Genomic DNA, 23,993 nt, shown 5'->3' with positions numbered 1-23,993 from the left:
GAACCACCTTGATGCATTCCAGCAAAATGGGGTTCATTACAGTGAACGAAGCCGCTATAGACAAGGCATTCAAATCGAATCCCGCGTTAAAAGGACGCATTCTCGAAGCTATTTGTGAGTGTTTGGGCTTTTCATATCCATGACGCGCGGGGAGTTGCTAAAACTGCCTGACGAACACGAAAAGAAAAAAACATCTTCTCTATCGAATTGTGAGAATGATAAAGGAGTATACTGTATACTTGAATATCTGGCTAACTGTGTTGTTTCATCCAAAATTCAGCCGAGAACCCCCAATGCGTTGGCCTGTTTGAAGATATCGCAAGGTTCATATGTTCCGAACGGGACTCTCACCAGAGCCAGGTTCATAACGCTTACAATATAGCACCTGCTACGGAGAGGCTGCAACAACATCATATCACGCCAGTTGAAGGACCTGCTGCTAAGAAAAGGAAAGTGGCCAATGGGCTTGCCGGGCCCGTTGCGCCTGGGGGAATGGGAGGAGAAGACGCTACATTGATTGCCGGCATACAGGCAGACGCCGATTTGCAATTATACGTGCAGGACCTTTCTTTTACTATTCCACAGAGAAAGAAGCTCAGGCTGGAGTTTACACAGGATCTGGGGGGTGGAAATGAGTATATTAGAGCTAGGAATCAGGCTTCCGGCGAGGTTGAATTCGGTGTACCTGTTGCAAAGATCGGTAAGAGCTCCCTACTTTACCCTCGGAATCCCCTCTCTTTTTGGTAGGAATGATGCTCACAATGCTTTATGGGATATAGAACATGTCCTCTGCCTCCCGGTCCCCGAGAAAGCTCAAAGACAGTTCAATTTCTGCATCATACCTGAGTATAAGGATGGAGTCACCAGTGCTCCAGACGGAATGGTTACATTTGAACCCATGGTTTGGACAGTACCCGACGCTCCCCCACGAAGTGCATACTTGGGCTCAGGAACCCCAGTATCTGAGAGTGCGAGCTTAGCAGAGACATACCAGACATACTTCCAGAGTTTCCTGAACGGAAAACTAAAGCATGTCAAAGTATTGTGTCCCGACGAGAAAGAGTTCGTGAGCGCGACTCCTGAAGCTCATCGAAAGTCCGAGAAGGCGTATCACGTCAAGGCCTTCCGAGGCAGCAAAGAAGGTATATTATTTCTTCCATCAATTACCCATATTAATATGACATTTTCTAACACGGGTTGTATCTGATCCGAGCAGGGTACCTCTTCTTCCTAGCTACGGGAATCTTCTTTGGCTTCAAGAAGCCGGTTATATTCATTGCCTTTGAGAATGTGGAGTCTATTTCATACACGGCTGTGCTTCAGCGGACGTTCAACTTGAACATAACCACACGTTCTGCGGCAAGGCCAGACGAGATCCAGGAGCTGGAGTTCTCAATGATCGACCAAGCTGATTATCCCGGAATCGATGCATATATCAAGAAACACGGCTTACAGGATGCCAGTCTCGCCGAGGAGCGCCGTGCAAAGAGACTTAACATCAATGCACCAAGGGGCGGAGAGGGGGGTGATGATGGGGACGGAATGGATGACGGCAACGCTCCGCAAGCAGTGGAGGAAGAATCCGAGCTGCAGAAGGCTCAGAGGGAGCTGGAGAACCAGCAAGCGGACGAAGAGGATGAAGAGGAGGATGACTATGACCCTGGAAGTGACGGGGAGAGCGAAGGCAGCGGCTCGAGTAGTGAAGAGGAGGAAGACGACAATGCTCAGGGAGCGTGATCCAGTCAGTATCTGGTATAAACGGGGAGAAGGGTTGATGTTTTGTAATTGGTCTAGTACTGGCGTTTTTCGACATTTGGATATTCCCATGCTGGAACATGAGGGGGCTGAACACTGAACAAGCTGTATAATTCACCTTTCTACCTACCTAGTAGGTACTTTTGCTCTCTTATGTATGAACCATATCATCATCTATCGGCCTTTGTCTAAAGGATCCAAAAAAGGCCCATTGGTCATGCGCTGCCTCTGTTGGTCAATACCCTCTATGAGGATAGATCAGGGTCCGTCAGTGATAACAAGCCCCTAGTTAACTGCCATCTCTATCATCCGTGAATTCGGCTATACTCGCCTGTCGATTATAATAAAAAAAAGGTCTGCTGCCATAGAGATTGATACTCAAGCGCGAGCCCCGCTAGCCAAACACTTCGCTTGGCGCTTAAGCTGCGCGTATATGGTAGAGCCAATCATCTCCTCAGGTGGTCATCTCTATCTTGAGAATTTCTTCTTCTTCTCGTCTTCCATTCCAGTCAATTAAAGGACCATCCTTGTGTGCGCAAAGCCTTGAAATTGTCTTTGTTGAGAATCGCATCCGCCTGTTTCCACCACTAGATCTTAGCGCGCCTCCTTAGATATCCATCGTTAGCGGTAACTGGACCCCCTTGACCACCGAGGATAAAGAAAAACAATGAGATAGACGGAATCAAATCAAATTAATATGGAAATCAACTAGAGGACTAGTTAAAACAGCTCTGCCCATCAAACAGCTCCGTACCTTACTGTGTAGTAATTATTATTATGACGATGTCCTGATATAAGTAGTAACCAGCAAGAAGCTTGAGTCGGTTATTTTATACCAAGAAAACAGGCGAGTCAGCCCAACACCCGAAGAAGAGCACTATATATAGAAAGATCACCAACAAGGTCTAGCTGTCCGTCTCTTCCTCACTCTTTTCCCCTGGAGGCAAAAATAACAGAAAGATAACTTTTTTTTCTGATTGATCTTCTCGCCCCTGGCGGCCGTTGGCGAGCCGAGGAGGAGACAGGCGGGAAAAGGTAGTTTAAGCAAAAGTAAGGAACAGGGGAGTTGGGTTGGTTAAAACTAGGTAAGTTAGCCACTCCGTAAAGAGAAACCTGATCCCGATCACCATCCGGCCATCCATCTCCGTATAAAACGGTGTATACGGAGTAGAGGGAGTTGTCGTTTCTCCAGACGGATGCTCAAAGTGATGACATGCATAACATATGACGGAGCCATCTCGTATAACACTCACACACAGACTAGGAGTCTTCCCGAGTATCATCACCACTGACACTTCTCTTTTCGCGGTGTGATGGGGACGGCCCTCTTTCTTGCGCCGGGGCTGGTCAAGGAAGGGGTGGCTGGTTATACACTGCCTTGGCAGCCCGGCGTCTATATAGCCAACCCTGGGAATATGTGGACAAGCAGCCCACAGTCAGGCCAGCAGGCAAGGGAGTCCGAGAAGTCAAGCTGGGGAAAAACGAGAGGATGATGGAAGAGGGTCATGGATGTGCAGGCAGGCAGGCGAGAGTGCAGGCGGGCGTTCTGGCGCAGAGCCCGTCACAGCCCCTGCATGCGCTGCGTATCAGGGCTGGGATGGGATGGATGAACTGCTGGCCCTTCTTGCCGGCCAACCTCCGCCCCATCTACTCGTCTTTTCTTCTTCCTCTTCCTCTTCTTCTTTGCTTCTTCATCATCTTTCTCCCTCTCTCTGGCAACTACTTAGTATCTGCATCGTCATCGTCCATCTTGCATCAAACCAAAAAAATACAAGAGAATAAGAAAAAAAAAAGGAGAAGAAGGTTTCCTGTTTGGGCTTCCTTCCCGTGACTTATGCGCCGTCTGGCCAATAGGCGTGAGAATAGATTACCCAGAGGCGTGGAGTACAGCAGCCTTACGAGACGACCGAGGGACGACCGGGGCCACCGCCCGCCGAACCCAGCGCCGTCTTCCCCCATCATCCCCATCGTCCCCCATCGTCTAGCGGTAATACCAATACGACCCTCTGCGAAAAAGACGAAAAAAGAAAGCGGAAAAGGAAAAAGGAAGAAAAAAAAGCCTCTCTTGGTCTCTCTCTTGGTCGCTTTCTTAGTGTTTCTGTCTTTGGTCTTTCTTTGGTCTCTCTTTATTCTTCTGCTCTGCTTCTTCTGCTTCCGCTCCTGCTTCTTCCTCAACTGCTCAACCTCCTCCTGCTCAGCATCCGACCTGAGTGACGCTGAAGCTGAAGCTGGACGTGGATGGTCCCTCGTCTCGCCTTCTCCCTCTCCCTCTCTCCCTCTCTCTCGCTTTGCTTGCTCGCTGCCGGGCCTCGCTCTCCTGCTCCCCCAGCTAGGCTGTGTCTCGTCGCTCGCTCCCTGACCGACTCGACTTGACCGGCTTGACCGTCCTCCTCCCCTCGTCCGCTGCTGGCTGCTGCTCCTCGGGCTGTAGTCCTCCTCCTCACTCCCTCTGCCCTCGTCTCTTTGACCCTCTAGAGACAGCAGACAGTCGCTCCTGTCGGCCGTTGCTGGTAGTTGGGCTTTGCCGAGTTGCTCGGTTTCTCCTGGATCGCCTCGCCGTGTTGGTTCCCCCTAATAAAACACACCCTCGGGATCTTCGACCTTAAGACACTGCTAGAAGGCGACACACGTATACCCGGTAGACTATAAAAGGCAAAGGAGGAAGAGAAAAATATATACACAGAGAGATAGACTGCTCTGCCTGCCATGTCGTCGAGTTCGTCCAACGTTGTCGGTGTGCATTACCGGGTTGGGAAGAAGATTGGTGAAGGCTCCTTTGGCGTCATCTTCGAAGGCACAAACCTCCTCAACAACCAGCAAGTCGCCATCAAGTTTGTACGTCGCATTTTCCCGCGTCCCTCCCCCCTTCCTGTGACTGTGACTTTGTGTTTTGCGTTGGCCCCCCTTTAGGTCGGGTTTGCTAGGTGGACATGGGAAATCTCTTACACTTGCCACTGTATAGGAACCCCGGAAGAGTGATGCTCCACAGCTTAGAGATGAGTACCGGACGTACAAGATACTCGTCGGATGCCGTAAGTCGTCGACCTTCACCCTCCTGCTCTATTTTTTAATATACTCGGTGGACCGTCTCGTTGACAGCCTTTTTTAGCCGGTATTCCCAATGTCTACTACTTTGGTCAGGAGGGTCTTCACAATATTCTCGTCATCGACTTGCTCGGACCCAGTTTGGAAGACCTCTTCGACCACTGTAACCGCAGATTCTCCATAAAGACAGTCGTCATGGTTGCAAAGCAGATGGTAGGTCAACACTCTACGGTAGAAAAATAAAATGAACCCCAAACAAACTGACATGCCTCTTCTAGTTGTCACGAGTACAAACGATACACGAGAAGAACCTCATCTACCGTGATATCAAACCCGACAACTTCTTAATTGGCCGGCCCAACTCAAAGGCCAGCAATGTTATACATGTCGTTGACTTCGGCATGGCTAAACAGTACCGAGATCCCAAGACTAAACAGCACATCCCTTACCGAGAGAGAAAATCCCTCTCAGGAACTGCTCGGTACATGAGTATCAACACTCACCTGGGTAGAGAACAGTCGCGTCGTGACGACCTCGAAGCCCTCGGCCACGTGTTCATGTATTTCCTTCGTGGTGGTCTACCGTGGCAGGGCCTCAAAGCTGCTACTAACAAACAGAAATACGAAAAGATCGGAGAGAAGAAACAGACTACTGTCATTAAGGACCTTTGCGAAGGTTTCCCTGGTACGTTTCCCCCCTTATATAATATACTCTATAAAAGGAGAAGAAGCCTCCTCAGCTAACCAACATTGCAGAGGAGTTCACCAAGTACCTCACATACGTTCGAAACCTCGGCTTCGAGGACACTCCCGACTACGACTATCTGCGTGACCTCTTCACCCAGGCCCTTAAGAACACGGGTGATGTAGAGGATGGAGAGTACGACTGGATGAAGCTTAACGGAGGCAAGGGTTGGGAGGCGGCAAAGCCATATGCTTCTCACCACCACCTGCACGGCGCCAATGCTCTGCCTAACAGCTCCGCCCGTGACCTCCATGGTTCTGCAGCCCCCCGAGCATCCCATCGGCCTGGTGTCACCGCTGACCGTTTAAACGCCGCGCAGCCCCCGCCCCCTTCTCCTGCAAAAGCCGGAGTTGGGAAAGCGCGAGAGCGGCCAAACGCCTCAGGCGTGCCGCAAGTCAAACGTCAAAACGGAGTGGCGGGGGGTCTCGAGGCCACGACTACAGCTTCGACACAAGCTCAATTCCAAAACTCTAACCTACATCTCCCCGGAAATCGAGTCAACACCCCAGGGAACCAGGCCATGGCTAGCCAGGCACAGCAACCGCGAAGGGCTCCTGAGCCAGAACCTACGTTCGTGCAGAAGATTATGAAGGCGTTGTGTTGTGGTAGGTCTCGAGTCCAGAACGACTCGTAGCGTTTCGTGTTTACTAAGAATGATGCGCTTGTCAAGGTTGATTCCGGGGAATGCATGCATCCTCTCTCTCGCACACCACTCAACAAACGACCACTACAATTCTTTCAACTACCTTTTTTTTTTGAGCCGATGCGAATGACCTCATCTTTACCTCTCTATTCCTCTCTGTGCTGGGGGGGAAGTTCTTGTTACAATCAATCGTTGGTATCCCGGGCCTTCCTCCACTCCAAAGCGTTTTTATATCCGGTTCAGCTAGTTCTTTCGCTGCTGGGATGCTCGTCTTCCGATCGTTACTTGTTCCTGCCACGGTGCCTGCGCTCTTTTACGACCCTAAAAATTCTCTCTACTGTATATGCCGTCTCCCGTGGCTCTGTCTTGGGCCCCTCCTCACATTCACTCTCCTGTTGCACCGCCGATTTGAACACGGTAGACTTTCAGGATCCACCCACACTCTCTCGTTTCCCATACCCCATATACCCGGGCCTTACTTCACGGCTATCTCGCAGGAACAATACAAAAGCAAGACAAAATCTGCTCTCTCCCGTTAGACAGCTGGTTTAGAACGGACCATTTTTAAACCCAGCCGAAGATACCAGAAAATACCCAGAGGGAAAGATCATCAAAAAAAAGGACATTATTTTTCTATCGTTATATTTTTTCATGGGTCACGACATACATTTGAGAATCTTTTTAATCTAACGGCAAGATTAAAAAAGTGCTTGTTTCCGTTATTTTCTTTTACCTCCTTTGATTTCACCTCCATCGGCCATACAGGTATCCATCAAACCACCCTCGACCCGCTTCCCTCGTCTTGGCCGTGATTAAATTCAGCCTTATGGAGCTATATACCTGCTCAGATATACTCCCGATGCTCTCATTTTCCCTACCCTCTCCTCCGTATCAGCACAGTTTTTCCCTTTTTCTCTCTCCTATGTCTCCGTCTGTACTTGGCGTTTTGTCCGCACCAGAAATTCGTCCCCTCTCATCTGCTTCCCCAGTGTTTTATTGTCTTGCACTTATCTCCGATGGTTTGGTTACTCATGTTTTGTCCATTCGTCCGTCTGTTTTTCCTACCGTCCGCTTAATTGCACCTCAATACGATGCAACCGGTTGTGTCCCGCCCAAAAAAAAAAAAAGAATAAACAATAAAAATAACAGCACCTGCATGCATTACCACACTGCACAGCGAGCAAGCAAGCAAGCAATGATGACTCTGTTTTTTTTCTGTTTTCTGCCTCTGTTTTCTGCCCTGCTTTTTGTTTGTCTATGTTTCCTATCCATTTCTCTTCCATTTGCTTTTTCCTTTTCCCGTTCTCTCTTACTAGTATAATATTGAAACTTATTTGGTGATAGACTATAGCTGTTGACGTCTCGTCCTCGTCTTTTCTTTATTATAGCAATAATGAAGAGAGCCGATAATAATATTAATTATATATACGTGTTTATACATACATACATCCATCCATCCACACCCTATCTAATTCTATTCTCCATCACTTCCATGCATTTTAAACTCTTCGATCGGCCTTTTTAGATTTTTTTTCTTCCGCGGCGATAGTAAGAGCCATAGCCGCTCACCCGCGTATACAGCCAGTCAAGTGCTCAAGTGCCTACATACGTATCACAAGTTAAAACCTCCCCAATCCACCCATCCACCCACCATCAGCCGACACGCAAATCTAAACGCCTCCCTGCCTGCCCGCCTACCCAACCCTCCATCGGCAATCTCCTACAAATCCGTCCTCCATGACGTGTAAGAAAACTCAACCGACGAACCGACCAACCAACCCCCTTTTGCCCATCGTCTCAACTCGTGCTCGAGGATCATCCCGGCCACACCTTCCTGGCTCTCCAATCACCTTCACAATCGCCTATTAGGCCCTTCCCGTCCCTCACATTACCGTTCCTTTTCTATTGGGGGGCGATTCCTGATTAGCTAGTGGTCGCGCGTGCCGAGGTGGAAGCTTGGTTTGATATTGGGGGTATAACCTGGCGGGATCTAGCAGGGCAGGGCAAGGCGGTGCAGAACAGGGCACAGCGTGTCGCAGCTGGCTGGTTGTATTGGTATATTCGAACTGAATCTGCCTTGGAGTGAAGATGTTTTGTTTCTTTTTTTTTATTATTATTCTCCTTTAACTTGATATACTTGATGTTTCCTTTTGGTAGCGTAAAGGAGGGAAAAGGAGGTCCAAGTTTTGGCTAGTGTTGATCACGTGGTTGGTATCTGGCCCTTTAACCAGTTCACTAGCCTTCTTTAAGTGTAAAGTCGAAGGTTGAAGTGAACCTCGAGTTAAGAGGATGATGGGAGGCAGGCAGCATGAAACAGCTGAAAGAGGAGAGTGTATGCGTTCATCCCCCGGGCGAGACGGCTTGATTCCTCGTCATATTCAAGGGCCGGCGTTTGGTTGATGGTGGTGGTGTGATACCCAGAGTTGACTAGGAATACAGTCAACATAGCATGGCTTTGGCTGATCAGCTATGTAGGCATAGTTGGTATATATCAGTTATATACTTGCTTCTTGTCTTGATACATCATCAACTCAATCGTTCTATCTGGTCGATCTGCTACAATATGGCCCGACCATACCAAACGATGAAGGTCGTTTGAGGGGGCTAACACGCTGTGTGATCTCTCGGATAGTGCGTTCCGTCCCCAGAATCTGCGGCACACACAGCTTGCCCACCCTTGTTGCCCGGCGATCAAAGCGATCCAGTCCTGATACTTGCCCACTGCGCTTGCGCCATATTCTTTTCACACCTGCTCCCCTGGTTCTGACGTTGTTGTGTGTGTGCCCCTTGCGATACGGCGATGAAATACCAATCGGAGGACTGGGACGCCGGAGGAGGGGGAGGGGTTGGAGGTGAAGAGTGTTTGAAGAGAGTCATGGTGTTCGAAACCTGCCGCCATACATTCGTCAGATGGGGACTTTCTCATTCGAACGGATGTTTCTCCCGCCATGCCTGTCATGAGTACGGGACAAAGATAAGAGCAGACATAAGGGAAACTCTCTGAGGAAAACCTACCACAAACCCAACCTGACTCTTACCCTGCATTTGGTCGCATTTGCAGTCCTTCACTATGCCTTGGCACCGTCTTGGAAAAATGCGCAATACCACCGCCTCAGTTCGTGGCGCCACTTATGGTCTGGTGCTCGGATATTTTATTCTCGGACCTCCCAGTTGATGCGGTTAACCATGTCAACTACCCCACAGCGCTTGGGGCAGGGAAGCCCGTTATGGCTACATATGCTTTGTACGATTCTTCAATTTGAGGGAGGATCTCCAGCCCGTTTGGATATATGGCGCAGCGTCTAAACACCTTTCCCTTTATTTTTTCTTCTGGAAAATGAGGATCAGTCCTTCTCGCCCTGGCTATGGCAAGGACGCTGGCCCGGATGGCAATGGGGCGAGAGGGTTCCAATGCATGCAAGTGTATGATCTGCTCCAACCTTATTTCGGCCGCTGGCTTTGGTTTGGCCGTTCAAGGGGATGGGGGATGTACTTCCCCAAAGCATGTCCCCTGCCTGCTTATCTACTTGTCCTTTTACGTATTTTCATTAATATTGCCTGTCCGTCAAGCCTCTCAAGCAGCGCACCAAAGGAAGGCAGGCATCGATAGATACCTAAACGACCATCCCGCCCTGATTTATTCCGGCCGTGCCTCGGGAGAAAGAAGATCTAGTTCCAGGCTGAGCAAGGCAGTGCGAATCCCGCTGTTTTAACTGCATTGCTTTCCTCTGGGGTAGAATCCAAATTGTTCCAGGGGCTGAACTTAACCCTGCTTCAGCTTAAAGTGGCCATTTTGCCCATCTTTCCTCCAATTGCCAACACATATATTGCTCAACCATATTTTCAAAGAAGCACTCGCTGTCTTCGGCGATTGAGAAAACGCAGACAGCCAGTCAGCCCATCTACAAGGGCTGCAGGGCGGAGCGGAGAAATGGTCTAATAGACGTACGAGTAACCGGAAGTATCCGACCAGGGGCATTAACCGACCATCTCAAATCCCTCATAGATATCCACCAATCCGTAGTTACGGAGCACTCCGTATACGTATTCGAGGCGACTCCCAGACATAAAATGGTATTCCCAATCATTCTTCAAGCATCTGGGGATTTATTATCCCCTTACACGTAACGATAATGGCAGGATACTTTTTCAACGCTCCAATGCCCTGTCTTCTTCTCCTTACATCCCAGCAAGCCCCATCGTTCGAGAAGCTGAGTCTGGAGACGCCTCGGCTCCCCTTCACATGCATGCTTCTCTGCCACTTTTAAAGCCTTACGATGCTATACCAGGACCTGGGTTACCATTGGCATGACTACAAGATACTGCATCTTAACTCAGCAGTGGAAAGATGCTGACGTTGGTGGAGACCAGCTAGCTCAAGCGATGAGGAGTTGAGCCAGGGGGTTTAGCATCTCTCCGTGATCACCCTGCCTCCCTAGCAGCGATGAAATGAAATATCTATACAAAAAAGACTGCGCAAAGCCGAGATATATTATGTAAAATAAAATGTTATTATCGAAGTCTACCCCCACAGGTTTGCGAGAGGGCGCTGGAGAGCGCATTTTGTTGTATTAATCAGTTGAGTATTCTAGATCTAGCATATGTATACATAGATGCTGGATAGTGTGGATGAGATGGAGCGAGCTATTGAGAGCAATCCTTGACCCTGGCCGTTACTTATGTGATGAAATAGGAAATGTCTCGCCAGATACGGATTCAGAGCTGAAATGGTAGCTATATCGAGCTCTGTTAAGGAAACGTGCCTGTGTGTACACCCCTTTTCGGGATATTAAAAGAGATATCCATATATAGACAGAGGACAGCTATAATATCGCTGATATCGGCTGAGCGCCTCTCCTGTTCAGGGCAACATTAGCGGATAACCAAATCAGGACAAGTCTTATCCAATGTCACCCCCTTTCTCCCCTGTAAGTATAGCATCGCGGAGTTGACTCGGCATGCCTAAGAGCTGAATCAAGCTGCCTGGGCCACCGTGAGTTCTCCCTGAACCAAACCAGTCGTCTGCGCCACTAAGTTAACTAGTTGCTATCCCCGAATCACACATGAGATCCCGGAATCCTCTTCCATGGATTTGACCAAAAGCGCCCATCGGGATTACCAATGCACTCTCGCCAGAACAATCAACCCCAACCAGAGGAGTGGTCACCTGGCCAGACATGCCCCCAGGCCTCCATGGCTGCTGGCGTGGGGCCGCTCAAAACCGCACATCCACGGTGGATGCTAGTTACTACCAACAGATGTTGAGAGAGGAGTCGTCCGGTAGTTACGCGTATCGCGGCTAGGGCTAGGTCTGTCACCTGTCGTAGTACGACATTTTCTTATCCGCAAGAGCTTTGAATTGGCCGTATCCCGGTTATGATTAGGAACCGAAGCCGCCAAGATGATATGAGATAGTTGTCCTCAACGGAGTTCAGTCGGCGCCATCGCTGTTGACGATGATGTTATTAATGGCCTGATCTAATTGGATCGGGACCTACAGTCTGTATATCCCCGAGGTATCACGGTTGTTACTTTGTTAATGGCCTTGATATACATATCTCCAGGCTTAAGTCATCCCATATGTTGACGCGGAGATCAATGTCTGCCCGGCAGGAATTTTGATCTCTCGACCGGCATATCGGAGTGCGGCTTGCATATCCTTCAGCCAGGGAGGGAGAAAGAGAACGATACGATTTTATCCGGCTCTTTGGACCCATCTTGCTGGATTCCTTGAAGAGTAGATTAATATTTCACCATAAATAGATTTACTTCCATCCGATAGTGCAGAAAATGATAATAAATGATGCCATTAAGAGAGGCAAAGGAAACGGACACTTACTTTGGTTGATATTAGCCAGCATGTCAACATCGTATGACATGGCAGGAGAGCAGTTAACTTTAAAGCGCACCCTGCAGCCGTTTGAATCCGTGGATGGAAGATAGCCGCCGTCTTTGCCGTTGAAGAGTAATTTGATTCTTCAACGGCTACCCCTTATGTAACTCTCCGGGGCGGATGCAGTTATATATATATAAGTATACATATATAAGTTATAGCTAGCCAATATCAGGACCCTCCGAGATCCTTGAAGATGATTTTGAAAGCAATTAATCTCCACAGCAAGGTATTTATGTCTCGGGTATTTTGGACCTGCAAATCATATAGCTGAGATATAGCATGAATTGACAGTTCCCTGGGAATAGTATGTCTCTTCTTGGCCTCTAAAGCAAGTCAATTAAGACCAGGCGCTTCACTTTGGTAACTAACTAGTTAACTAAACCAATTAGTTAGTTAATGCTGACATGTCTTTGAAATAGGACATTTCTCGGGTATCAACCCGGGGCCCCATTAGATTTCAAAGCGGTTCCCTGGAGAGGGCATCTGGAATTCCACCACGAATACTCCAACAGTGTACGTAGTCCTGGCCGTGAATGACGACGATAGTTTAAATGGAGTATACCGGCACGTAAGTGGTAAATCCATGGGCATATCAAATCCAGGGTACGCATGTACTGTGTAGAAAAGTAAACCTAATTCGTCCTGTAGTTAACTACCATGCCATCGAGCCGAAACAACAGCTTCTTTCAGCTCCGTCTGTCGTTATGATATCGCTTAAACGCCAGCTCTATCAAGGCGTTTCAAGCCTGTGGCTGGTGTACATCACATGACGCGCCCATGGCCCTGCACCTTGACCTTGGGAGCTAACTTACCAGCCATGTCGCTTGATGAGATTCGCACCCTCCCCTGTTTGTTGCCTGCTTCGCTACGGTGCAAGGAGAATATAAGCAGTTGGGATGCATAGGGTGATCCATGTATATTACGTACGTGCAGCTTCCGCGGCGATAGGGAGTGGGAGGTGGGTGATATAAGGCCTTTCATTGTTACGTATGTATGTATTCATATGTATATGTATGCATTATATGTGCAAGGGGGTGGAAGGAATAGAAGCACACGATACGGCTGCAAGGATGATGCTAGTCATTTCATCAAGTCATATTGGTTTGTCCTGGCTAAGAGACAAGGCAGGGCAAACGGAACCTTGCAGTGGTCAAGGTCAGGAGGGAAGTGAGGAAGTGAAGCTAGTTAGATAGGTACATTGGTAGGTGAGGGTGCGGACGGAGGAGGAAATGCTCAGTCATGTCAAGAGAAAGAAAATAATACACGTTCTCCATCAATGGGTTCGCTGTAAACAGAGGAGAAGTACTCCGTACTCCGTAGAGAAGAGAGAGAGAGAGGAAAAAACAATGCTTAATGTTCAATGCCATGGCCATGGGTATAAACTCCGTACAGTGCAAGCAAGGAAATCAACAAAATAGTCCAGACAGAAAAGGAAAAAAAATAATTGTGTGAAGTATGTATAAGAAGAGGAAGAGAAGAGAGGTCTAGAACCACGCCAGCGGTCCGGATTTTGATAAGAAGTTGCTTTTGGCGAAGAATGGGTGAAAAGTCGTTAAGGTTTCTTGATATGCCTTTCGTTCCGGTCGTGTCTGGGATGGGATGGAAATGACGTGCGGTTATAGGTCGGTCGAGCCATGAATGTATACCATATATGCATGGAAGGGACAAGGTAGTAGGGGGAGAGAGGGAGAGAGGATGAGGAGGACATGAGAAAAAGAAAGGAGAAAAAAGCAAAGATTAATACATGTCGTCTTGATATCGGGCGTCCCTGGATGTTGAAGTTGTTGGGCAACCACGACCACCACTGCTGCCACCGGACTTCTTCTTCCAACCAAGCTTCATGCCCATCTTCTTCCAGGCGTTGTCTTGACGGCTCTTGGAATGTTGATGGTGAGGATGATGCATATCACTAGACGGTGGGGTTGTGGGTGGAGTCATGGGATCTCCCGCGCCGGGACTTGAAGGCAGACTGCTGCCGGAGTCGTCGGTCAGAGCGCCTGAGACAGAGTCACCGCTGGTGTAACCGTAGGGCGAAGAGCGGCTGCTGGTTGTTGTTGTCCTGGAGATGGAGGAGGTGTAATGGGAGGAAGGCGGGCTAGTGGAGGGAGTTGAAGTAGAGTGGTATGAGAAGTAGCCGGGAGCAACAGCGGAGCGAGGAGAGGTGACAAAGGAGGATTGCGGTGATAGCCGTTTGCGCATCGACTTGTGACGGCCGACATCACGGTCCTCTGGGGAGCCATCCCGGGAATAGCTCGGCTGTGACTGGGGCGAGGCGTGGCTGTTGAGAAAGGGAATGAAGATGGACTCGTCCATGAGGTCGTGGATTCGCTTGACGGCAGAGTCGAGCGTCTCGGGTGGCGGAGGTCTCCTCAAGTTGGAGTGTCTCAGCAGGGCATCCCTGACGGCGCTTGGAAGGTTGATCTCCCTGGGAGATCCCGGCATGACATAGGCAGAGAGCAGCCTGTGCCAGAGCATGCAGAGGTGGTCCGCCTGCGGCGAGTCCGAGAGGATGGGGAACTCGCCTACCTGGTGGGATATGGAGTTGTAGGTCTCTGCATAGCGTTTGGAGTCCATGGTGAACTCTAGCGTCTCGAGACAGTGGTTCTGCGAGAGGTAGGCCATGAAGGCCGCGAGGGTGTAAGGGGGAGCTGCGGTGTTTGACAGGACATCGTCGAGCGTCGGCCGCGAGGGCAGCGGGCCACCTGGAAGCGCCAGACTAGACGGCCGCGAGAAGTGCCAGCCGTCCATCACCCTCTCCTCGTCCGAATCGAGGACCGAGGGCGCCGGCGAGCTGTATGCAGACGAGTCTGGCGAGAAGACTGGGTTCCAGGTTGACGGTGTGATGGTGATGGTTGAGTAGCGCGAGCCTCTGCCGCCGGATGGCATCCCCTTGGTATTATAGCTGGCTGGCTTCTTGGTGCTGGTGGTGGTGTCTCTTGACCGGATATCTTTCCACACTCTGGCTTTCCTTTCCCCCTCCCCCTTGCTTTTGACGTGGAAGGCCGTGCTGGCCAGGGTTACGGGTGGTATATCTAGGAAGCCGGCTGGGTCCCCTTTGACGCTGGATGGAATAAAGGGGGGGTTGTTCAATGTTCAAGTGTTCAATGGGCGTTTGGAGGCTGAGGGCGGCAGCATCAAGCAGCGATGTGATCTAGTCAACGACGATGTAAACACGGCGCATAAGTCTGGCTGGCGTCTGTCAGTCAGTCAGGTCAGGTCTAGTATCTCTGTCTGCAGCTTCAGGTATGCTGTATGCCTGTTGTATGTGGTTGTATGTTGGTGTATGTTGTTGCTGTGTGTGCTGCTGTGTGTTGTTGACGTTGGTGGTTGGTGGTGGGAAGAAAGAAGAAAGGCGGCGGCTGTTCTTCTAGTTATGTATAAAAACGAACGAGCGATGTCAACCCATCGGCCAAAGGTACCCTGTCTCGCAAAACACAGTGGAGAGATACTTCGAGAGAGTAGCGATGCTCCACCCCCCAGGCTTCTTCTTCTGCTTCTTTTGCTTCTTCGTCTTCTTCCTCGTCTTCGTTGCTTTTTCTTATTTACTTTTGCCTCGTTGCTTTTTGCATCTTCGTTGCTTTTGCTGCTGCGGTAAACTAAACTTGTATCGACCTGGTAAGAAGCCAGCGAGCAGGAGGAAGACGCCAGACCAGAGCAGACACTAGGGAGACCCTCACCCCCCCCTTGCCCTTGTATGACCCCCGGAGCCCTGCCTCTGCCGCCTGCAAGGATGGGGACGTCGTCCTTTTTTGCAGAACGACGGTTTACAAATAAAAGAAGGAGAGACGAAGGCAAGGATGAGGATGCTGCGTCGGGCGAGTCGACCGGTAGGCAGAGGGGAGCTCTCTCTCTCTCTCTCTCTCTCTCCCTCCTTCTGCTGCTCGACTCGATATATCAGACTGAGCCCGAGTCAGGTAAGGGATGCTTTACACCTTCTAGGAAATTGCTAAAGAATGAGTTCCAGATTTTATTATTATTATTATTATATATTGCTTTTCAACCTTCGATTTATAAAGGCTATACACATAGCTATGACATAAGTACCCAGAGCCAGCGACGAATAACAACTTTCTAGCCTTAACTCTCTCTCTTTCTCTAAGAGCGAGGGCCGAGAAGACGAAGAAACAGAGAGAGAAGGGGGAAAAAGCAAACATTAGCAAAAAAAGGCAGATGGAAAGCCCAGTTCCCAGCAGAGATTGGGAAGGAAAAAGCAATGCAGGCAGAAGAAGCCAGCCCAGCAAGCCGACGTTCACGGTCGCCACCCCGGAAGCAAAAAAGAAGCAGAAGAAGAATATCTCCTTGGGCTCTTTTTGGGCTTTTGAACTATTATTTGCTTCTTCGAAACCGATCGCCAGCAAGGGATTTACGGTTTGTGCTTGTTCGATGCCACCCGCAAGTGTGACGCCAACACTCGACGGTGAATAACAAGAGAATGACAGGTAAGCTCAAGAGCTATCCCTTAGAGGTTGATAACCAGCTAGGAGCATCCAGAGAAGAGAAGGAAAAGAGGACAGAGAAAGAATGAAAGAATAGAGAGAGCTGTTGCTTTTTTCCCTCTTTCTCAATTTGGTCGTACCTGAGCCTGTTTCATGCATAATAGACAGCGGCAAGTGGAGATATAGAGATGAGATATTACACGCTCTCTGCTGCTGTTCTGCTGGCCATTCTCAGTTGCCTTGCTTTACCGGAAGCTCCGTTCAAGGAAGAATCTACACAGGATTGAGGTATGATGGCATGGAAATGGGATGGCATGGGATATATTCCCGCAGACAAACACCAGAAAGAACAGGCAGGCTTTGAGTACCTGCTAGCTATTTCCTGAAGATTTCGACCGGGACCAGCTTCCACTTTCCCACCAGCTGGCTAGAACTTGGCCTGGAGCCTTGCCCGGCCTGGTCCTGCTACTGGGTTCGAAGTATCTCACCGGGTCGAGGTTCTCTTGCTGTGCATCTCTCTTGTCCTTGTCAGGACCGCTTCCGGTTGCACAAGACGACAACTAATTAACTTAACTCTTTTCTCATCGCCCAGGAATCATACGTTCATCATCCCACGTTTATCTTCCTTCTCACTCATGCACTCACTCTCGGTCTCTCCTGCTTACCATCCCTATCCTCTTCCTTTCTGCACGGTAGCACCGAGATTGTCCAGGGGGGTGAGTGGGAAGAGCAGTCAAAGCCAAAGCCCCAGAGCCAAAGCCTGAGCGAAAGCGAAAGCCAACCCCCACACTCCGGAACTTCCATGAAAGGTGCAACATTAACAGCAAGAAGAAGAAGAAGAAGCATTAACATATAAAACGAGTTGATCCCATTTCGAACAGGTCCACGGTCAGGTCCAAGCAAGTCTAAGCAGTGTCACGGCCACAGCAGCGCTGTCGTCGCACACCAACGAGAATTTTAAAAGGAGAGCCAGCAAAGCTCAAGAAAGGGATCATACATATGCAAATTAACAACCTTTTTTATTTTATTTCATTTTATGAAGAATCAATCAAGCGCCGAGACGAAGCAGAAGAAAAACAAACGACAAGGATACATTATACATATACATGCTATCCCTCCTGCACATCAGTTCATGCCATAAGCTCGGTTTTGAATCTGGCGGGTAAAAAAAAGAGTGAAAGCTAGGATCAGGCCATAAATCCTCACCAGAAACAACAGTTAAAACGATCAATAAGGAAAAAGAAAGGCTACATGATGCTGCCGGGCAGATGTCCCAAAATGCACATCGACTGCTGAAAGTACCGCAGATTACGTACCCAGAGGACTGAGAGCGCTGCACAGCATAGTACTTACTTATTCGTACTCAAAAGATGTATAAAACTACCAGCAGGGGGCCAACGAAAAGAAAGCGAGTCTCACAGCATCTCGTTACAAGTGGTACCAGCAACGCCCATGTCTATAGCCTATAGAGGAAAGAAAGTGGCCTGCCAAGTCACCTTCAGGGCAAAGCCAGGAGGAAGAGACAAGACAAGGGCCCCATTTCTCCATCAGGAAGAAGACGCAGATGTGCAATGCCTCCGTCGTCTCGTCTGCTGTGGATGACGATGATTATGATGATGATGATGAGAAAATGGTGGCCTGACTGGGCATGCCAGGTCTCATCATCGGCAATTAACCATGAACCGCCTAATAAACTAACGAAACTCACTCAGCTCGAAGCGAGAGGATATCGACTTTTAACTCAAGGAAGAGCAGGGGAAGAGTAAATTCTTAACTATGACTATGGCAGCACTTGCAGGCGCCGTCGGCGACGAAAAAAGAGCCAACTTCCTGGACGCTTTCTTAGCATCGATGACATCCTTACCCGGGCTGCCGATCGCCCTTCTTTTTGCTTCGTCGTTTCTTTTTCCTCGTCGTTTCTTTTTTCTCCCTTTCTCTGCCCCTTCTAGGATATCAGGCCGGGGAGGAAAAGAGATATTACCGCCGATCCCCTGGACACAACCACCGTCATCTTCAATCTCGTTTGGACACACACCATGCACACACACGGAACATCCCAATATTACTATATGCGCTGACAGGAAGCAAAAAAAAGGACTCATACTAATTACGAAGGAAGGGAAGAAAATTCCATGCATGGAGACTGTTCGGGAGGGCAACTGTGACACTATCTCGAAGGGCGTGGGTTGGGTGCCGCCGGTGGCGTGTCTTCCCCTTCTCCTTTCGCTTGTTCTTCTCTCCACAAAGGCGAGCGAGAGGAAGAGACCCGTCGAATAATGCAAGGCATGATGATGTCAGTCGAACGTTGGCCGATAGGGGAATTTAGATAGGGAATCTAAAAATGTCCGGCCGGCTGACGTTACGCCCCTTGTTTCAGGCGATTCTCCAGCCTGACAAACGGATGAAGCAAAAGCAGAACAAGAGGAGTAGCAACACCCCTCTATGGAAGTAATATAATGAGGATTCGAATGTTCGATGCGTGGATGCGTGTTCCTGTATGTGCTGTCATGGGCATGTCACAGATGCGCCATGCAATCGAGATCCATGCGCGATGGACCGGATCTCGCGGCCCATCAAGAGACCATCCATAGCGGTTGCATACATACAACTAACGGAGTACGGAGTACTTTGGCTGAATTACGGCTTTACGACTTTCACTCGCTCTCAACACATAGAATAATATGAAATATGAGACTCCCACGGAGTAAGAAACTTTCCGAGGTGACAAGGGAGAGCTTTGATAAAACAACAACTTATGCTTATACTGTCAGCTAAACCACAGTCGGACTAACGAACGCACCAGGAGGGATGGGCAAAAGGCGAGTTTTCGGCTTCGCTTCCTAGGCGCTGTATATGCAAGGCCTGCAGGCGTAGCGTACCATTGCCATGGGGACTGTCTCTGCGTCGGAATCTCAGGCTTGTATCCGCCCCAGCGCCTTGATACGGGAATATTATACATACAACGAGCACACCACGGCTGCCCTTTTTTTGGCCCCAAGCCAACTATAGGCTGACGTCCTGTCTAAGCGATATGCATGGCGGCGCCTTTTTTTGAGGCTGACTTGGATATCTGCTGTCCTATCCTATCGTGCATCGGGCACTATGCACTACCGTTCTTGTCACCAGCCAGCAAGCAGCAACCACATCTTGCTAACCACTAACTACACCGCTCAAAAGGTGTGTGTCCCGCCGCTAGCTAGTATACGTGCTGGCCAAGCATGGAAGCCTCTTTCCATACGCCTTCTTCGGCGTCAACGCAGGCAGACAGCCTCCAACAAAGAGACCTGCATCCTCAACGTGGGGCCGCAGTTTGAGAAGAGAGAAAAAAAAGAGAGAATTGAAAAAGAAATGCAAAATTAAATCGCGCTATTTCCCTTGACCAAACAAGGGTTCGACATCTCTCTCTCTCTCTCTCTTTTGCTCTCTTGAGTATCCATCCGGAAGTGGGATCATAGGGGTCTGAGATAGATTATCCTGTTCGTTCCAGTCGCGGGATACATAACTATTTCGTAATTGAGACCACGTATATTCCCTCCACCAAATCGCCGATTGGCATGGGAAGGGAGACGGCGTCGATCTGTCTGGATAGAAAAAATAAAATGCCCGCACATGGAGCATCTCCATCAACGTCCAACACGCCATTGACAGAGAGCATCATCTCTCTCCGTATCACTCTCTACATAGCTAGCCTCCAGGCAGATCAACGGATAATTCCAATATCTCACAGATAAGCTTGACCCTCGCCCCCCCTTTGAGATGGTTCTGCGTCCGTAGTATTAACCTGTCGCTTTGATATAGGGCCAGGGATGGAGTGAGAATGGGGTGGTGGATGTCTCTTCCACCAACATCGTTGGCTGAGCATATCACAGGCTACTTCTCTCTCCACCCCCTGAACCCCTGTCGGTATTTAGTACACAACGTACAACAAGGTGTAAGGAACCAAGCAAAGACTGGGAAGAAAAAAAGGCCGCAATCTCCCTTCTAGAAAGGTTCTGGAAGTCGACTCCCGCCGCCCTTCCCCCCCTGTCCCTGTCCGCTTGTCCTTCTAGAATCCTTCTAGCACATGCATCCAATGGACGAGGATGGTTGGCCAGTCACGGTTCCCCGGAACTCGCCGCTCCTTTCTCCCGGTCAAACTTGAGATGGTCCTAGACGGGGAACGCAGACGACATCAAGGTAGTTTGCTATATACGACTCTCTGTCACCTAGCTAGCTAACTAGTTAGCTGTTCGACTCCATCCTGGCAGTTCATGGAAAAAAATCTCTGCTTCTTTTCGCCACTATCAGGTCGTTTTTTCTCTAGTTACGGCTATTGACGACTTCCCGCTGAAGAAAATTTTTTACGGAGTACTCAAGCGGCTGGCGGGCTGGTGGCACCGTCGTCATAAAGTAGGTCATAATAACTATATATTGCCTTTCTCCACGGCAGATAGGACAAACAATAATGTATGTCCCAGCCCTACGCCCGGCCCGGGGGATATATTGATTGCATGCCAATACGGAAGTAGCTCAACGGCAGAGACTTATCGCTGGTATATATTTCTACCTAGATTGTATCCACCTTGCATATCACTACCTGTCCTCCTTCATCTTCACCGTCATCTTCATCACCACATCTGTCACTAGGCGAGTTTATCTCTTTTTTATTTTATTTTATTTTCGCCTCCCAGCTAGTTAACCCGTTGGCCGAAGTGAATTTTGATACCTAACGTCGCTAATATTGACTTCAATCACTGGCTACCTGCTACAATGCCCAGGATACCAACTGGGGCAATCCCGATCTTGTTCCCGAGACTATTGATATCAAACAACGCAGACACGTATATAGACTTACAGACAGAACATTGCCATCGGCTTCGGCCTTGCCCGAGCTAATATAAGTCAAAAGTCAAGCAAGCAAACCAAAAAACAAAACGGGCGAAACGGGGTCTTGAATTATCGTTTAATCCGTCGATTGCTGGCAAACAGTTTATTTTTTGTGAGCTGAAAATAAACCAACAAAACTACCTGCAATCGATCGATAGATGATGGTGATAAGACGATTCCCGTTTTCTAAAGGGGTTGATCTAGATTATCCTTCCCTGAACAGGCATATTGTCCGGATCTGCTTCTGCTACTGCCTCTGAGGCTTGCTTCTGCTGGCTCTGGCACTTGCTTCTTCCCGCGCCTGAACCACCGCCATGGCAAGGCCGTCTTTCTCGGTCGTTGAACCGCCCCTTTCTTACTGGTTGAATGCATTATCTTTCAAATTCGACCCTTTACGCCTCCGTGATTGGGTCGGGGACTGCCTCCCGGTCGAATAGTTCTTCATGGTCGCCTGGCCTTTGACTCGAACAGACGAAAGGCGTTCTTCTTTATAAGAGAAACCCCTTTTTTGCTTTTTTATCAACCTTTTTGCCTCCCTTTACCTTCAACCAGTCCATCTTACCAATTGATTATTCAAGCGCTATACGAGGCGCCTCTCTTTCTTTTCTTTTCTCGCCGGGCTCTCCAGACTCGAAGATTTCCCCAGGCTTGATGCAGGGCTTGGTTGCTCCGAAAACGGCGTTCAGACGGGCTGCAGCCATAAAAAAGGAAGCAGAAGAACAAGACGACGAAGAAGCAACATGAGGTCCCTTTTTTGCTGCAAAGGCTGGTGCTATAAATAACCTAATCTACATTATCATGCATGATGTACTTCGGCGTCTCTCTGGATTCTGGGCCGCCAGGTGTTTGGGCCCTCGGTCAACGGCCTCAGTCTGGACGAGGCGGCGCCTCGGTAGACATGCAATAAAGGCTCTCGAGCAGCCTCTGCAAGCGCCAGAGAGTCTATGCCACGGGGCGCGCTCAAATCTCCTGGCTGCCTGAGTCAAGATTCAAGCCTTTCCTGGGGAGTTTCTTTTAATACCAGCGATGCCTCAAAAGGGTCATCGCAGGGTCCGGCGCTATGTCCGCGCTCCTCTTTTTAACTCATATTATTAATTAAGAATTAAGAACTAATAGGCAGCGAACTTAGGCTACTCTCCAGGCGGCTGAGGGTCGAGCTAGCAGCTGTCGGCGGTTCCCGATGAGTTTGTCGGTCTGCGTCTTCCCTGGCTCTTGGGTCCTGGGGTCCTCGGGTCCTTGGGAGAGCGAGGGAGGGAGGGAGAATCCGGGGAAGGTTGGATGCGATCGTCACAAGACCCGTCTGCTCGGTAGTTAAGGGGCTACGTTTGAGGCTGGCGAGGGTTCGGTAAGGCAGAGCGCAGCAAGAGAGACAGCAATGAGAGGTGAGGAACGCCATGAGTGTTGCCATCGCCATCAAAGAAACAAGAGAAGGTTAAGACTCAAATCTTCAAATTATTAAGGCCGATCGATCTCCGTCATGGGCTCCATCCGACGCAGTTTGATATCTTCGCGCTTGCTGGTGGACTATACATGCTAGACCCTGGCTATCAGCGTATCACATGTCCAACTCGTCTCCAGCTTCGTCTTCAATGGATAGATCGCTGCGTCTCTAGCCCGGGAATATGTCCAGAAGATATACGCTACTATCAATCAATATGCCTATCTCAAGGGTGTGTGGGGGAGGAGCAGTATACTTGCGCCCTATCGCCTGCTCTCTCCAGTGTTAGCCAGAGGATTGCATCAATCTGCAAATAACACAATACCAGTCCGTCGTATTTTCTTGTCAATGACTACTTCGTACAGACCATGATGACATGGCGGCATTCGATTTGATGACTGAAATGACACGAGAGACCAGTGAAAGCGAAGCAGGATGGCCGTCTCTTCTGGCTCCTCTCCTCTCCCTTCCCTCTCTCGGGTCAAAAGGCATGGCAAGGGGATGCAAAGTGAGGACCCTGATGCATACTTCTCGTGTTTATCGGGCCGCACGAAGCTGAACTGAACGAACGGACGGCCAAGAGAGGATGCTTGTCATTTCCCACACACACACATAGGAGACTCAGCTGTTGGAATTATTAATGTATACGAACCAACACCTGGACATGAGCAACCCATACGCTCCCCTCCGGTCACGGTTGATCAGTTTTGATCCCCGGTAGGCTCGGCCAAGGAGGTCGCCGTTGGAAAAAAGGAAGAAGATACCCAGATGGCCAAGCTTTGCGGGGAGGACGAGCATCTGGGGCAATCTTGCCTTCCCTCCCGTACGACGTGTGATCTTGGATGTGTGGATAGGACTGGCGAACCCGTTGAAACTATCGGAGTTCTAGTGCAGGCGGATAGGTTGGCCTGTTATGGCGGTGGTTCTGCCTATGGCTATCATCTGCTTAATGTGGCGTCCCTTCCCTTGACCGTCTTTTATTCCCCCTCCTGCTACTCGGCCTTCTATCGTCCTTGGCTGGGGGATGTGATTGAGGAGAGGCACTCGGAGATTGGATTCTTGGTCTTCCCCCCTGCCCTGCCTGATGCCTGATACATATACCATAACCCATCTCGAAGGATGCACAATGTCATCATCATCAAACGGGATTATTACAACATCCCTCAGCGC

The 23,993-nt window shown here is 49.4% G+C and overlaps 6 protein-coding genes across 6 annotated transcripts; 2 read left to right on the top strand and 4 right to left on the bottom strand.

Moving 5' to 3' along the window:
- Positions 1–26: 26 nt before the first annotated feature.
- MGYG_01710 (meiotically up-regulated 183 protein) lies at positions 27–1,737 on the top strand (the record flags this gene model as incomplete). Its single annotated transcript, XM_003177596.1, has 4 exons — positions 27–114; positions 281–700; positions 780–1,142; positions 1,217–1,737. 4 exons carry the CDS (start codon positions 27–29, stop codon positions 1,735–1,737), a joined length of 1,392 nt encoding a protein of 463 aa, XP_003177644.1.
- A 2,724-nt stretch (positions 1,738–4,461) lies between these two features.
- On the top strand, positions 4,462–6,178 carry MGYG_01709 (CK1/CK1/CK1-G protein kinase; the record flags this gene model as incomplete). Its single annotated transcript, XM_003177595.1, has 5 exons — positions 4,462–4,590; positions 4,718–4,787; positions 4,865–5,013; positions 5,079–5,484; positions 5,556–6,178. 5 exons carry the CDS (start codon positions 4,462–4,464, stop codon positions 6,176–6,178), a joined length of 1,377 nt encoding a protein of 458 aa, XP_003177643.1.
- Positions 6,179–8,468: 2,290 nt separating this feature from the next.
- Positions 8,469–9,064, bottom strand: MGYG_08946 (hypothetical protein; the record flags this gene model as incomplete). The annotated part of the gene is made up of 3 exons (XM_003177594.1): positions 8,469–8,654; positions 8,766–8,838; positions 8,937–9,064. The coding sequence occupies 3 exons, from the start codon at positions 9,062–9,064 to the stop codon at positions 8,469–8,471; spliced, it is 387 nt and encodes a 128-aa protein (XP_003177642.1).
- Positions 9,065–13,820: 4,756 nt separating this feature from the next.
- MGYG_01708 (G protein signaling domain-containing protein regulator) lies at positions 13,821–14,969 on the bottom strand (the record flags this gene model as incomplete). Its single annotated transcript, XM_003177593.1, has 1 exon — positions 13,821–14,969. One exon carries the CDS (start codon positions 14,967–14,969, stop codon positions 13,821–13,823), a length of 1,149 nt encoding a protein of 382 aa, XP_003177641.1.
- Positions 14,970–21,256: 6,287 nt separating this feature from the next.
- Positions 21,257–21,830, bottom strand: MGYG_01707 (hypothetical protein; the record flags this gene model as incomplete). Its single annotated transcript, XM_003177592.1, has 3 exons — positions 21,257–21,313; positions 21,354–21,390; positions 21,745–21,830. The coding sequence occupies 3 exons, from the start codon at positions 21,828–21,830 to the stop codon at positions 21,257–21,259; spliced, it is 180 nt and encodes a 59-aa protein (XP_003177640.1).
- Positions 21,831–22,487: 657 nt separating this feature from the next.
- Positions 22,488–22,799, bottom strand: MGYG_08945 (hypothetical protein; the record flags this gene model as incomplete). The annotated part of the gene is made up of 1 exon (XM_003177591.1): positions 22,488–22,799. One exon carries the CDS (start codon positions 22,797–22,799, stop codon positions 22,488–22,490), a length of 312 nt encoding a protein of 103 aa, XP_003177639.1.
- Positions 22,800–23,993: the final 1,194 nt, after the last annotated feature.

This window comes from Nannizzia gypsea, genomic scaffold (assembly GCF_000150975.2).
Source record: "Nannizzia gypsea CBS 118893 supercont1.1 genomic scaffold, whole genome shotgun sequence".
NCBI classification, from domain to species: Eukaryota; Fungi; Ascomycota; class Eurotiomycetes; order Onygenales; family Arthrodermataceae; genus Nannizzia; species Nannizzia gypsea.
Note: the sequence above shows the minus strand (reverse complement) of the source record. Positions and strands in the feature narration are given on the sequence as shown.